Here is a 17024-nt window from a genome sequence, read left to right on the forward strand (position 1 = left end):
TTCGGTCTGTCATGTCCGCGGTGGATAAGTCCGCGGACTCGACCTGTCCTGAGCCGGCTGATTGGGTTTTAAACTTGCTGTGTTCCGTTTGCGTCCACGAACAATTGTTGGATGATTCGCTTGCAGCTTTGCGGGGTCAGGCGAGCAAGTCTAAGGGGTGCTCGCCGTCGGATGGGGTGCCTGGGGCGGCTTTCCGGGACGGATTGCTTGTGTGGAGGGATGGTTTGTGGGGCCGTTGGCGCCTGGTCGTTCCGTTGCCGTTGCGGTATGAATTGGTTTGGGTCCTGCACGCTGAAAAGTTGTTGCATCTTGGTGTGCAAAAGACCTTGCTGACGTTGCAACGCGATTCTTTTTGGCACGGAATGACGACTGACGTCGTCGGACACATTCGAACATGCTCCGAATGCGCTCGTCGGAAACCACCTAAACAGCCTTATGTTTCTCCATTGCAATCGATTAAAGTGACGTGGGTTAACGCGTTGGTGGCATTGGGTATTCTTGGGCCCTTTCCTCCGTCCGCTCGGGGGAACAAGTTCTTGTTGGTCGGAGTGGAATATTTTTCGTGGTGGGCAATGGCTTGGCCCTTGCACGACCAGTCGGCGTCGTCCATCACGGATGCATTTTTATACGGATACTTGATGGACAAGGGGGCGCCAGAACGATTGCTCAGGGCTGCAACTTTTCATCCCACCTGTTGCGGGACGTGTGCGACGCTTTGGGCACTAAGAAGGTCCGGACTTCGCCGTACCATCCACAAATGGATGGGATGGTTGAGCGGTTGAACCGAACCCTGCCGGCCATGCTCTGCCATACGGTTAGCGAGAAGCAGGCCGATTGGGATTTGCATATTCCTGGAGTGCTCTCTGCTTACCAGATGGCGCCGCATGCGTCCACGGCGTATTCGCCCTTCTTTTTAATGTACGGCTGCGAGAATGTGCCGCCTGTTAATGTACAGTTCGACACGCGTGCGAAAAGTCCTGCAAAATCCCTTCCCGAGTATATTCGCGACTCCGTTCATCGCGTTACGGAAGCGCGGGATGCGGCCCGATTGGCTACGGCCAAGACCCAGGCCCGGAACGAACGGTGTGCCCGGCGCTCCCATCGTGCGTCACCTTGGCGTGTGGGGGACCTCGCCTGGCTTCACTGCCCACAAGTGCCAGTGGGGATCTCCCCTAAAATTACACAAGCCCTGGCAAGGTCCGGTGGTATTGATTGATGTTCCTAGTCCCCAGTCCGCACGCGTCCGGGTGGGGTCGCGCCGTTGGTATGTCCACACGTTCCGATTGAAGTCCTACGTAGCCCATCGTGTCGATGCGTCATCTCCTAAAGTTGCCTTGCCGGTGTCTGATGCGCCACCACCCTTGCTTGTTTAACCTTCGAGCACGCCTGTCGTGCCTCCTGTAGGCGTGCCGCCAGTGATCTTACCTGAAACAAGGGATTCTGCACCGTACGGGCCTCCACCAGCGACGGAAGATCTTGATTCCGTCGCTCTTCAACCCCCACCGAGGTTGTGGTTGGAAGGAGCACCGGTTACCGCACTCCCTGATGCACAGGGTTCTGCGACGAACGGGCCTCCACCAGCGGCGGAAGATTCTGGTTCCGCAGCTCTTCCAACCCCGTCCAGATTGCAGTCTGCGAGGGCGCCGACTCTTGTGAGGGACGGGCCGGCGTTCCATACTAGATCCAAATCCATACCCTTTCGTTGATCGTTGTTGTTATTATTGTATTGTTCAGTTCCGTCTATTCATGTTCGTTGCGGTAACTCTGTCGCTCGCATTATGTCTAGTCCTGATTCAGCCGGGACGGCTGGTCTTTTACACCGGGGGGGGGGGGGGTGGGGGGGTGATGTAATGCCAGTAACGAGGGCCAATCAGACGGCCCGGAGTATTGGGGGCGAGGCCCAGTAATGTGGGCAAATGGGAAGGTCCGCCGCCCACCTCCGGTCCAATCGGATGCCCGGAATATCAGGGGCGGAGCCTAAGGGCAGAGCCGGAGGGGCGCTAAGTGAAGGGAGTAATCTGGAAGGTTCGGAAAGGGCGTGGTGGAAGGTGGAAATAGGATGACGTGTGAGGGGAATATAAGGGGGATCCGGAAGAGACTCGTGGTCAGTTGGCGTAGTCACGGAGTGGGACCACGTTAGGTCGTGGGACGTCTCCTGCGCCATCAGCCACGTGGCTGGAGATGACTCCAAGCACACCGTCAGCCAACATTGTGCGGGAGCAGGAAGGAGTGCGACTGAAGGGAAGGGCGTGCGGGGCGCGCAAGAGGAACAGCCGGTCCACTGTCGGGATCAGCGGAGTGTGAGTGGGATAAAAAGAATGAAAGAGAGACAGAGACCAAGTTGTGTGTCGTCAACATAATTTATTACGTATATATACACCAAAAGCTTTCTACGTGACTTTACCGAAAGAACCAAGAAGATGAATCCCTGCAGTCAAGAGAGCTTTAAATCGATATTTACACCAAAAGTGTTGTTGTCTGGCACTTTACCATCTGCAATGCCATATTAACCAGCCATTGTTATAGACAGCAATATAAATCTTCCTTCACATATCCAGAAAGATTACAAAAGCCATCTGTCATCTTGCAGTGCGCCTTTCATAGATCCTTTGTTGTTTACGGAAGCTTCAGAATTCTGCAGATTGGTTGTGCTATCGTCAGCCTATACACACAATATTGTACTACTGTAAACAGCACGACTGGTTCTCTACACTCAACTAAGTATGCTCTTCTTTTGAATTGCAATTCACTTCATTTATTACTGCCTACTGCATCACTTTTCGCATTATTTACCATCCCACAGGACGCAATTTTTCCTTCTTTGACCACTTCAACTTCCTTCAATCCTCTATCCCCCCTCCTTGGTGATTGGAATCCTCCAACTTGCTAAAGTGGAGGACTTCAATCTCCACCGTCACAGCCACTTTGCCCTACTCTCCCTAGTAAACTCGTTTGATCTCCACCTGCTGTCATCCCCCAATACTTATACATCTGGCAGTACCCTGAACCGTATCTTACTATCAGACAATGTATCACCTATCTCTACTGAGCTACACGCACCCCACCCCCCCGACCACTTTCTCATGTCCCTCACAATTTGTTTAACTTCCCTTGCTCCTTCCACTCCATCCGCTAACCCCCACTCCATCCTTTGCTGGAACTTTCACTCCTATGGACACTTTCTTCCTGACTTCTCGCTTCTATTCCCTCCAACCTTATATCACTGACATTTCCTCAATCCGCCCTGACTCTTCCTCTTTTTCCCTCTCTATTGTACTATCCTCTTCTCTGAACTACCTAGCCCCCCCTACGCCTTTGCTCCCTGTCAGCTAAAACCCCCCAGCCATGGATATCTCCCAAACTCAAATGTAACAGTCGTTTATTATGCAAAGATGAATGTCTGTGGGAGTTCTTTCCAACTCCTCAGAACTGTTCATCCTATGACACCCTTCTCACCCACAGTCAAGCCACCTTAGAAGTAGCCAAACAAGCTTACTTAAATATAATTTTGTCCCGAGCCTCTCATCCCTACTAACTCTTCTTAACCCTTCGTAACCTCGTCCATCAGCCCCTATCAGCCCTGCCTTCCTCTTTCCCTACCCCCACAGTCCTTGAATTTGCACACTTCACTTCTAAAAAGCGGTTACTTCCCATGTAGCTACAATAGACTTATTCAACCACTTTTAGTCGAGCATACTGGACATTGCACAGCACTGAGATGGCTCTACTATACATTACTGATCTTAACAAGATCATGGATGACCCGCACGCTGCAGCATTGGTTGGCCTCGATCTCTCAGCTGCCTTCAACACCATCGACTGTGAGATACTCATCAGGTTGCTATGGTCAAGGTTTGGAGTATCAGGTATGACACTGGGGTGGATTGAGTCGTAACTTTTTGGTCAATCAAAGTTTGTCAAGCTGGGTGACAAACAGTCATCACCTATGCCGTGCCTAGTTGGCGTATGAGTGGTTCGTCCTCAGGCCTTTTTTATTTTCAGCATATGTCTCCTCGATCGCCGAAGCATGAAATCAAGTTCTATGAATATGTTGATGCTATATAATTATACACCACTTTGAAGTCAAAGTTAGATATGAAGAGTCTCGAAAACCTCTAAATTTGCACCCGAGTGGTGCAAGTGTGGTTTGCACGAAACTAAATACTGCTCAATCTTGGAAAATTGGAGTTCGCTGGTTGGCACTCCTAGACTTGCTTGGATTTGAAGTCTAAATTAAAATTTGGGTGAAATTTTAGCCCAAATGGTTTTGTCTCATTGCCACAAGATACATTCATTAGCAAAGATTTACATATGATGCCAATTGATCAGAATCAGTTCAACCATTCCCATCTAGGGTGGATTTGGAGAAACATTGATTATATAGACCAGATGAGTATCAATTTCATGATCTCAATCTCATCGAAGGAAAAAGGATTTACCTGCGAATCCCGACAGATATGATTTAAATTATTGTCGCAATTAATATGAATGCTCGTTAAATAAGAGTACCTTACAATTCTAGATTTGAAGCTTTCGTGACTGCAAGTATTCATATTCTTAGGGTTTTTCGGTAAAGTCACGTGGGTAAAAAAATTAAAATTAATAAAAGTAAAATAAAAATAAAATAAAAATCACGACGTTTCGGAGGCAACACAAGCTTCCGTCTTCAGGTGGAACCGTCACAGCACGATAGCTGTATCAAGTAAATGAGAGATTACAAGAGATACTACCCCGTATTGGTTGAGGGGGGGGGGATGGGACAGGAACGGCCCACTTTTTATTATTATGGTAAGGTGCGGCTTGAGACTACGGCTAGTCTACGGCTATAGTCTCAATCCGCACCTTACCATAATAAAGGCTCAGTCCTTTGTTATGTAGAATTAGCCTTAGTCGCAAGCCGCACCTTACCATAATAATAAAAAGTGGGCCGTTCCTGGCCCATCCCCCCCCCCCTCAACTAATAAGGGGTAGTATCTCTTGAAATCTCTCATTTACTTGATACAGCTATCGTGCTGTGACGGTTCCACCTGAAGACGGAACGTCGTGATTTTTTTTATTTTACTTTTATTAATTTAAATTTTTTACCTACGTGACTTTACCGAAAGAGTGCCTTACAAAATCAAGTGTGTATGTGATGTAGACATGAACTTATTTTGATTTACCTTTGCGAATTCGTACTTTCTGCACACGAAGATGTTGGCTTAATGCTGCCTTGTTTTTCACTTCGCTCGTTTGTCTTGGCACCAACATCAGCGTCTTGACTTGTAGGAACACTTGATGATAATCTGGAAAATGAAACATCGCAAAAGTCGTGTAAATGGCTCTTCTTCCGACATTATTCATCCTATAGCAATACCTGCCCTATAGGTCATATGCCAAATTAAGATATATGCCAAGAGTTGTTTATTTTCAACAATTTGTTGTATGTGTCGGGTTATGAAATTTTGATGAAAATAATAAAAATAAATAATTTCCGAAAAATGCGCAAATCGCATGAATTATGTTAATGTTATGTTAATGTGTGTATTAATATGCATACATTATGATGGTGTGAGTAATTGTATGCATAAATTATGATAATCGCTGAGATACTCGTAGTAATTTATGCGGATGCTTGCGATGATGTTAATGTGAGCAGTTGTGATAATTAGGCTTAGCTTCGTTTATCCAGAGTTATATCAATCAGGATAACACGATTATCATCGATTAAACGTTTACCGATTATCTTAGTGTGTTTATTATTATTTTAAGGTCACCAGTTCAGATCTCATCACAGGATACAGCTCTTATGAATAAGACAGTTTTGCATGGACTTGGAAGGAAGCACTCGAACAGTTGGTGTTAAGCAATTTTATTCTAACAAGCATGTGACATTCTATCATGCAGGTCAAACATGCGTCAATAATTCATGAGTAACCAACTCTTATGCATTTGCGATACTATGCATTCGATTAATATGAATAACTAAAATTCTTATGCAATTACGATATTATGCAATTACCTAATATGAATGAATAAACACTTATGCATTTGCGATACTCTGTAATTACCTAATATGAATGACTAAACATACTTCTTCATTGGCATGATTATGCAGTTAACAAAAATGAATGACTAAAACATTTCTGATTCATGTAACTCGACGGCAGCAACTGTTTCGCACGATCAGTTGATATTGAACGCACCACCTCGAAATGGCAACCCTTTTTGAAACGCAAAGATAATTTTTTTTTAAAGTCTTATTCGTGTACGTGCTGTGTATGCGTTGTCCCCTTGTAATATTAATTAATTCTTAGAGCCGGGAGTTGTGTCGTTAGCTTGTGTGGTGTGGGAGGATTATACAAACAGCGGCCAGAGAGGTTCTCTCTGGCTTGGGCGTGGCCGCCGCTCTGCTCCTGCTGCTCCCTCGCTCGGCGTGTCTCTGCTTGTGCTCTCTCTCTCTCTCCACTGCTGGATTGAGCGGCGTTGGCACGATGTTCCTTGAAGATGCTTGCTTGCTCGTGTCGCTCGGTGGCACACGGTGGCGCACGGTGGCGCTCGCGCTTCCTTGGTGGCAGCCCCCGGCTTCTCCACTGCTCGATTGATTGTTGAGTCGGCACGATGCTCGCCGTCGCTCTGGGCGTCTTGTGTGTGCACACTGGTCGTTGGTCGGTGTGCCCTCAGGCACACGGCGCATTCGATGGCGCTGTCCTTTCCCTCCCAGCCGTTTGACCAGGCTTTCTCCACTGCTTCGCGCTCTCTGCTTTGCACGCTTGGTCGACGCTTGGCGATCTCCGCCCTTTTACAGGTTGATTGCTTGTCGTCACTCGTCACTCTCTCTGCTCCGTGCTTCCTTTGTTCGTGCAGCTGCCAGCTTCACTCGCACTTAACTTCGTTCTGCGAGAAGGGACACCTGCTATCGGCATCGGTGTTTCGTTTCCTCACGACGCTCCGCCAGCCGGAGCACGGCTGAAACCCAGCCCCAACTCAGGTTGAACTCAGACTTCTGCGACTCGAACGACTCCTCCTCGTTCCATCACTTCTCGAGGCACAACCGCCCCAGCTCTCTTGCGAGCCCCCGTCGCAACGCTGAGCTCGACCCGGACTGACTCAACTCAGACTGTCACTTTAACGAAATCTCGTCGTCCCATCTCTTCTCGAGGCACGACTGCCACAGCTCCCTTGCGTGCCCCGTCGCAACGCTGAGCTCGACTCGGACTGACTCAACTCAGACTGTCCTTTTGCGGTGTGCGCCCGTGCCTAACTCAAAACGTGACTCCCCTCTCTCCGCGTCTCTTGCGAGAGAAAACAAACAAGACAGAGCGAGAAGAAGCAGACACCCCCCCCCCCTTTGTGACCTTTTTGCTCCCTCCATGCTTGCCAGACCCCGCTGGAAGACAAAGGTGGCTGAGGAGATGTTTGTAATACATTTATGTGGTCCTGTGTGTTACATTTATTCTTGAATTATATTTTGTGGGTTCCTTCGGTCTTAGTATCGTGGTAATCATTCGTCTATGTTAAATGAATATTCGTAATGATTCTCGTCACATTATTGTTTTGGCCTTCGCCAAGTTTAGTTCTCCAGAGATTGGTGTTTATTCTGAGTTATATTTTAATGTCCTGAGGTTAAGTGTACTATGCACTTAAGCTTTCTGGAATTCGTACTCTTTAGTTTTTCGGAAGGTCGTGTAGATAGGAAACATATACTTCTAAATAATATGTATGCGGTGAATATAAGGGAATTACTAATAATAAAATGATTGTTTGTTGGTTAATTATCTATGTTAAGTTTCTACTTTTCGGTAAGGAAAACGTTAAGAAAACGCGAGTTTCAACCGTTGTTTGCTCTGCACCTTATCTGTACATCTCCAGATGTCTTTGGGAGGTTAGTCCATACATCTTTTGTCCATCTGGATGTCTATGACCTCTTTGTGACCGAACTTTCAACATTTTAACCGCCCTCCATGTTTCATGGATTCCTGGTGTTCTTGTGAGAAGTGAGTTGTTTTCATTAATTAATTTAAAAAAAATATATATAATTTTTTTTTATTCTTAATATTAATAACGGAAAAACAGGGCATAGATCCAACAATCCGCCCTTTTAAAAATTATCAGTGGTTGATTCGGCCACTGGCGAATTTTTAAACAAAGTAAATGCCCTGTTTTTTTTCGTTATAAATCCATCAGCCGCCCTCACTCTCGGCGGTTATTTCTCACAACGCGCGCGTATGTATCACAATCGTAACATGGTTACATTTGAAATAAGCAAAAGAAATAAAACACAACGTTAAACATCGGTACTAATCCATAACGCATTCCTTCCAAAGTGCGCGCATATGTATCACAATCTTAACAAGGTTACATTTGAAATAAGCAAGGAAAATACAAAAAAAACGTTTAACATCAACACCACAAGTTACATTGATTCTCATACATCATAACTCCGACGAATATTCATTTTTGTTTTTGCTTAGCATGGATACATTTGAATTAAGCAAAGAAGATAACAACACGTTAAACATCGATATCACCAGTTACATGGTTCTCATACATCATAACTCCGATGAATATTCATTTTTGTTTTTGTTAAATCCTGGGAAACGCTAGGTAGCGGTTTCAAACGCATTTATGCGTTACCTTCCTCATATTGCGTGGTTTACCACTTATCACTTTGATAATTCGATCACGGTTTTCGGGTTCGTTTTTGTAATTTCCCCTCCCACTCTCTCGCGTCGTGGGAGTGTGTGGTGTAAAATTGTGCTGCACATAATCAGAATTCGCGCACACAACCAACTTTTGTACTCCGTCATCAATGGCATTCGCTCTCTCTGCGATTACATGCACATTTGCCGAGTCAGTGTGTCGATTTAATTCTGTCCCTCGTAATGTTGCCCTCTTTGTTTTTACGAGTGTGTTGAATTTCAACACCATTCCCGATACGTCATGGACATTCGTCTCCATTTTAGCACTCCGATCCACATAAATTTTGGTTTCCCTTGGATATTTTCCATTCAAAGGCTCACGCCTGCGCTCCTCAGGGCGTGTCCCTGCTGTCTGTTTTTGTACTGTCCGATCACGCTTCAATGCAACCCTGTCCTTGTATTCGATCCGCGCGTCATTTACGGGAGCACTGTCCACGGTTTTTCCCGCCCTGTCACTTGCAACCTGCCTGTATTTCCCATTGAGCTCCGGGTTTAACACCTCGGCGGATGGGGCGCGTGTTGGCCGCTCGCTCGCGCTCACTGTGGGTTGTTTATCATGTATTTGGACCGCATTCTGTGTTATTCCTCTATTCCCTCCTGGTATAGCCGGTGGAGGAATTGGTCGGAATTGGATCGATTGTGTTTGACCTCCCATCCTGCGATTCTCCTGAATGTTCGCATCCATACCTCCGCGGTCTGTGTAACACCTTCCCGCTAGGTGGTTATCTTGCCATCTCTGTGCGTAATTTGAACCTTGCGTGTGTCGTGGGATGGGGTGTTGATATGGTTCTGCTCTGAACCTCTCCCTCCTGCGATTCTCGTACATTTTTGGCCCAGTGTTTCTCCCATTTGGGTGCCAAATTTTTCCTGGATTGTTACTTTGCCAATTTTGTGGGTAATTTTGACCTTGCGTGTGTCGTGGCATGGGGTGTTGATATGGTTCTGTTCTGAACCTCCCCCTCCTGCGATTCCTCTGAATGTTCGGCTTTGTGCCGCTCTCATTCTCGTGCCAACCTCTCTCTGGGTTATTTTGCCATGTGTGCGTGCGTGTTTGCTCCGTCCTGCATTGTGGGACTGCTCGGTGATTTTTATTCCTCTCTGAGAGGCTGGGTTCTTTATCCCTCTCCCTGTGTTCTGGATCCGAATTATGATTCTTAGCTCTGTATAACCATGCCATGTACGCCTTGCTCTCTATGTGGCGTAAGAATGCGGTTTCTGGATTCAAAACCATCCTCACCCTTTCTGTAATCTCTGGGCTCAAGGATTCAAAAAACATAATTTTGAACATTTTATCTCCTTCGTGGTATTGATTCACATCGCCTGCGTAATACGCTCTTTTAAATTGTACGAGGTAGTCACGTGGATCTTGGTCCATGCCCTGGGTCATCGATTTTACAGCATAAAACCCTTCAGTGAGTGTCGAATATTCTCCAAACTTCCGAATCACTGCCAGGCTCAGTTGTTTAAAATCATTTCTAACCTTGTGTGGTAGTGACTTTACCCATGGGATAGAATCTTTATGTAAGCTTCGTTTCAACAAACTCGCTTTTTCATCCCGTCTCATCAGCCCTCTAATCATTGCCTCCTCTTCCACTGTCGCGATATGTGTATGTATATCCATGGACTTATTGTGGGGGTCAAAATCGGGAATTCTGACTAGAGCCTTGTCCATCAACTTAAGGGTTTTACTGGTGAATAGGTATTCCGAAAGTTGATTGCCGACAGCGTCATCATCAAACAAGTTATCATCAGGCAATCTGTCACTTTGGTCTGTGCTGTGTCGCTTGTGTTTAAGTGGCGTGCATTTTTTGTGTGCGCGCCCAGTGCTGTGTCGCTCGTGTTGCCATTTCCCTTCAGTTTTTGCCTCTGCCCTTAGTGGAGCATGTCCTGTCGACTTTACTTTAACATTTTGCCTCCCTCTATCTGTGAAGTTGTCAATCTCACATGTTTTTGTTTGCATATGTATCTCTCCATCCCTTCTCTCGAATTGTGAGGGTTTCCCTTTGTCAAGGATTTTTTGTTCGATATTCATAATTTTTTTGCGATCAGTCCCTTGACTCTGTCCCCGTACCCAAGAGTGTGATTTACTGTTACTTTCATATTTATTCTGTGGATCAACGTCTGTGAGTTTCGCTGGTGTCGCGAGCACTGATTTCTCCTCCCTCTCGAGGGTGTGAGGACATTTCTCCTCGTTTATTAGAGACGATTTCTCTCCCGTTTCCTTTCCAAATTTTTCCTCATTCCACAATCCCTGTCTGTATGCTTGTGTGAGAAGGCATGAGTCCTGTCCTGCCTTCTCTGCAGTTTTTGCATCGTGTTCGCCTTTGTTACATTTTATCCAGTCAATTAGTTTCCCCCGAGGTATGTTCGTGTTATCGATACAGCTCCCTTCCCATATGTCTCTCTGACTGTACTGCTTTATAACAGATTGGTCGGTACGTTTTAATACGAGCTCGCAGTATCCCGTAACCCATTCAAAAATTATTCTTAATCCTAGCATCTTAGGTATGGCAAGAGTTACTTTGACATTTCCTTTTAGAGTGCATATAAAACAATTATCTCACAGAGGGTAGTCAGTTTGAATCGAGCTATTCTGTACTTTTCCAATTCAGAGTGCGTACCTCTAACACCATTTATCACAGGATGCAATCGGTTTGATACGGTATTATCTTAATTCCACTGTCTTTTTTTTTCAACCTGCTATTCTGGGTTTTAACCTCAGAGGGCGTTTTTGTTTTTTTGTTTTACGCCCGTTTACAATCACAATGCAATGTTTGGTCACGATATTCTGGTTAACAGTAGTGATTCATTCCATCATCCATGCAAAACACTGTCTGTGAGAGATCCCGGACGAGCCACCCATTATGTTGTATGTGTCGGGTTATGAAATTTTGATGAAAATAATAAAAATTAATAATTTCCGAAAAATGCGCAAATCACATTAATTTTGTTAATGTTATGTTAATGTGTGTATTAATATGCATAAATTATGATGGTGTGAGTAATTGTATGCATAAATTATGATAATCGCTGAGATACTCGTAGTAATTTATGCGGATGCTTGCGATGATGTTAATGTGAGCAGTTGTGATAATTAGGCTTAGCTTCGTTTATCCAGAGTTATATCAATCAGGATAACACGATTATCATCGATTAAACGTTTACCGATTATCTTGTGTGTTTATTATTATTTTAAGGTCACCAGTTCAGATCTCATCACAGGATACAGCTCTTATGAATAAGACAGTTTTGCATGGACTTGGAAGGAATCACTCGAACAGTTGGTGTTAAGCAATTTTATTCTAACAAGCATGTGACATTCTATCATGCAGGTCAAACATGCGTCAATAATTCTTATGCATTTGCAATACTATGCATTCGATTAATATGAATAACTAAAATTCTTATGCAATTACGATATTATGCAATTACCTAATATGAATGAATAAACACTTATGCATTTGCGATACTCTGTAATTACCTAATATGAATGACTAAACATACTTCTTCATTGGCATGATTATGCAGTTAACGAAAATGAATGACTAAAACATTTCTGATTCATGTAACTCGACGGCAGCAACTGTTTCGCACGATCAGTTGATATTGAACGCACCACCTCGAAATGGCAACCCTTTTTGAAACGCAAAGATAATTTTTTTTAAAGTCTTATTCGTGTACGTGCTGTGTATGCGTTGTCCCCTTGTAATATTAATTAATTCTTAGAGCCGGGAGTTGTGTCGTTAGCTTGTGTGGTGTGGGAGGATTATACAAACAGCGGCCAGAGAGGTTCTCTCTGGCTTGGGCGTGGCCGCCGCTCTGCTCCTGCTGCTCCCTCGTTCGGCGTGTCTCTGCTTGTGCTCTCTCTCTCTCTCCACTGCTGGATTGAGCGGCGTTGGCACGATGTTCCTTGAAGATGCTTGCTTGCTCGTGTCGCTCGGTGGCACACGGTGGCGCACGGTGGCGCACGCGCTTCCTTGGTGGCAGCCCCCGGCTTCTCCACTGCTCGATTGATTGTTGAGTCGGCACGATGCTCGCCGTCGCTCTGGGCGTCTTGTGTGTGCACACTGGTCGTTGGTCGGTGTGCCCTCAGGCACACGGCGCATTCGATGGCGCTGTCCTATCCCTCCCAGCCGTTTGACCAGGCTTTCTCCACTGCTTCGCGCTCTCTGCTTTGCACGCTTGGTCGACGCTTGGCGATCTCCGCCCTTTTACAGGTTGATTGCTTGTCGTCACTCGTCACTCTCTCTGCTCCGTGCTTCCTTTGTTCGTGCAGCTGCCAGCTTCACTCGCACTTAACTTCGTTCTGCGAGAAGCGACACCTGCTATCGGCATCGGTGTTTCGTTTCCTCACGACGCTCCGCCAGCCAGAGCACGGCTGAAACCCAGCCCCAACTCAGGTTGAACTCAGACTTCTGCGACTCGAACGACTCCTCCTCGTCCCATCTCTTCTCGAGGCACGACTGCCACAGCTCCCTTGCGTGCCCCGTCGCAACGCTGAGCTCGACTCGGACTGACTCAACTCATACTGTCCTTTTGCGGTGTGCGCCCGTGCCTAACTCAAAACGTGACTCCCCTCTCTCCGCGTCTCTTGCGAGAGAAAACAAACAAGACAGAGCGAGAAGAAGCAGACACCCCCCCCCCCCCCTTTGTGACCTTTTTGCTCCCTCCATGCTTGCCAGACCCCGCTGGAAGACAAAGGTGGCTGAGGAGATGTTTGTAATACATTTATGTGGTCCTGTGTGTTACATTTATTCTTGAATTATATTTTGTGGGTTCCTTCGGTCTTAGTATCGTGGTAATCATTCGTCTATGTTTAATGAATATTCGTAATGATTCTCGTCACATTATTGTTTTGGCCTTCGCCAAGTTTAGTTCTCCAGAGATTGGTGTTTATTCTGAGTTATATTTTAATGTCCTGAGGTTAAGTGTACTATGCACTTAAGCTTTCTGGAATTCGTACTCTTTAGTTTTTCGGAAGGTCGTGTAGATAGGAAACATATACTTCTAAATAATATGTATGCGGTGAATATAAGGGAATTACTAATAATAAAATTATTGTTTGTTGGTTAATTATCTATGTTAAGTTTCTACTTTTCGGTAAGGAAAACGTTAAGAAAACGCGAGTTTCAACCGTTGTTTGCTCTGCACCTTATATGTACATCTCCAGATGTCTTTGGGAGGTTAGTCCATACATCTTTTGTCCATCAGGATGTCTATGACCTCTTTGTGACCGAACTCTCAACATTTTAACCGCCCTCCATGTTTCATGGATTCCTGGTGTTCTTGTGAGGAGAAGTGAGTTGTTTTCATTAATTAATTTAAAAAAGATATATATACATTTTTTTTTTAAATTATTCTTAATATTAATAACGGAAAAACAGGGCATAGATCCAACAAATTACACTTGGAAGATGTATTTAGATAATCATCTGGCAGATCTTTAATTAAAAGTTCTGCAGAAGAAACCGTGCCGTTTGCTGTTATGGTACATTCAAAGTTTCCTGGTTGTCAATCAATGTTAATGTATGTACGTAAGATGACCTTCTTTTGCATCCTAAGTAGCCAACCGTGCTAATTGGGGATGTGAAAGCTCATCTAGATACATGAGATCATCGGAGAATACTCATGTATCGAGAAATGTTTCTTGTCCATATCTGCATTAACATTCCCAGGTACTGTATATATATATACACCAAAAGCGTTGTTGTCTGGCACTTTACCATCTGCAATGCCATATTAACCAGCTATTGTTATAGACAGCAATATAAATCTTCCTTCACATATCCAGAAAGATTACAAAAGCCATCTGTCATCTTGCAGTGCGCCTTTCATAGATCCTTTGTTGTTTACGGAAGCTTCAGAATTCTTCAGATTGGTTGTGCTATCGTCAGCCTATACACACAATATTGTACTACTGTAAACAGCACGACTGCTTCTCTACACTCAACTAAGTATGCTCTTCTTTTGAATTGCAATTCACTTCATTCATTACTGCCTACTGCATCACTTTTCTCATTATCTATCATCCCACAGGACGCAATTTTTCATTCTTTGACCACTTCAAATTCATTTTCTCCTCTATCCCCCCTCGGTGATCCTCCACCTTGCTAAAGTGGAGGACTTCAATCTCCACCGTCACAGCCACATTGCCTCTGCCCTACTCTCCCTAGTCAACTCGTTTGATCTGCACCTGCTGTCATCCCCCCATACTTATACATCTGGCAGTACCCTGAACCATATCCTACTTTCAGACAATGTATCACCTATCTCTACTGAGCCACACGCCATCCCCCCCCGACCACTTTCTCATATCCCTCACAATTTGTTTAACTTCCCTTGCTCCTTCCACTCCATCCGCTAACCCCCATTCTATCCTTTGCTGGAACTTTCACTCCTATGGACACTTTCTTACTGACTTCTCGCTTCTATTCCCTCCAACCTTATATCACTGACATTTCCTCCTTGAGCCCTGACTCTTCCTCTTCTTTCCTCCCTATTGTACTATCCTCTTCCCTCAACTACCTAGCCCCCCCCTCTACGCCTTTGCTCCCTGTCAGCTAAGACCCCCCAGCCATTGATATCTGCCAACCTCAAATGTAAGTCGTTTTTTATGCAATGCTGAATGTCTGTGGGAGTTTTTCCCAACTTCTCAGAACTGGTCATCATATGACACCCTTCTCAACCCACAGTCGAGCCACCTTAGAAGAAGACAAACAAACCTACTTAAATCTAATTTTGTTCGAGCCTCTCATCCCTACCAACTCTTCTTAACCCTTCGTAACCTCGTCTATCAGCCCCTCCCAGCGCTGCCTTCCTCTTTCCCTACCCCCACAGTCCTTGAATTTGCACACTTATTTCACTTTTAAAAAGCGGTTACTTCCCATGTAGCTATAATAGACTTATTCAACCACTTTTAGTCGAGCATACTGGACATTACACAGCACTGAGATGGCTCTACTAAACATTACTGATCTTAACAAGATCATGGATGACCCGTATGCTGCAGCATTGGTTGGCCTCGATCTCTCAGCTGCCTTCAACACCATCGACTGTGAGATACTCATCAGGTAGCTATGGTCAAGGTTTGGAGTATCAGGTATGACACTGGCGTGGATTGAGTCGTAACTTTTTGGTCAATCAAAGTTTGTCAAGCTGGGTGACAAACACCCATCACCTATGCCGTGCCTAGTTGGCATACGAGTCGTTCGTCCTCAGGCCTTTTCTATTTTCAGCATATGTCTCCCCGATCGCCGATGCATGAAATCAAGTTCTATCAATATGTTGATGCTATACAATTATACACCACTATGAAGTCAAAGTCTGATATGAAGTGTCTCGAAAACCTCTAAATTTGCACCCGAGTGGTGCAAGTGTGGTTTGCACGAAACTAAATACTGCTCAATCTTGGAAAATTGGAGTTCTGCTGGTTGGCACTCCTAGACTTGCTTGGATTTGAAGTCTAAATTAAAATTTGGGTGAAATTTTAGCCCAAATGGTTTTGTCTCATTGCCACAAGATACATTCATTAGCAAAGATTTACATATGATGCCAATTGATCAGAATCAGTTCAACCATTCCCATTTAGGTTTGATTTGGAGAAACATTGATTATATAGACCAGTTGAGTATCAATTTCATGATCTCATTCTAATCGACAGAAAAAGGATTTACCTGTGAATCCCTACAGATATGATTTAAATTATTGTCGCAATTAATATGAATGCTCGTTAATTAAGAGTACTTTACAAAATCAAGTGTGTATGTGACGTAGACATGAACTTATTTTGATTTACCTTTGCGAATTTGTACTTTCTGCACACGAAGATGTTGGCTTAATGCTGCTTTGTTTTTCACTTCGCTCGTTTGTCTTGGCACCAACATCAGCGTCTTGACTTGTAGGAACACTTGATGATAACCTGGAAAATGAAACATCGCAAAAGTCGTGTAAATATGGCGCTTCTTCCGACATTATTCATTCTATAGCAATACCTGCCCTGTAGGTCATATGCCAAATTAAGATACATGCCAAGAAGAATTGTTTATTTTCAACAATTACACTTGGAAGATGTATTTATATAATCATCTGTCAGATCTTTTATTAAAAGTTCTGCAGACGAAACCGTGCCGTTTGCTGTTATGGTACATGCAAAGTTTCCTGGTTGTCAATCAATGTTAATATATGTACGTAAGATTAACTTTTTTTGCGTCGTAAGTAGCCAACCGTGCTAATTGGGGGTGCGAAAGCTCATCTATGTACATGAGATCATCGGAGGTTACTCATGTATCGAGTAATGTTTCTTGTCCATATCTGCATTAACATTCCAGGTAATGTATATATATA

At 44.6% G+C, this 17024-nt stretch overlaps 1 protein-coding gene across 1 annotated transcript in view; it reads right to left on the reverse strand.

Moving 5' to 3' along the window:
* Nucleotides 1-17024, reverse strand: part of LOC144949935 (interferon-induced very large GTPase 1-like) — a 120653-nt gene that overhangs the window by 34097 nt on the left and 69532 nt on the right. The window contains exon 6 of the mRNA XM_078879924.1: nt 5163-5285. Within this exon, the coding sequence (XP_078736050.1) occupies nt 5163-5285 (123 nt within the window). The remainder of the gene's footprint in view (nt 1-5162; nt 5286-17024) is intronic.

This window comes from Lampetra fluviatilis, chromosome 55, assembly GCF_964198595.1.
Source record: "Lampetra fluviatilis chromosome 55, kcLamFluv1.1, whole genome shotgun sequence".
Taxonomy (NCBI): domain Eukaryota; kingdom Metazoa; phylum Chordata; class Hyperoartia; order Petromyzontiformes; family Petromyzontidae; genus Lampetra; species Lampetra fluviatilis.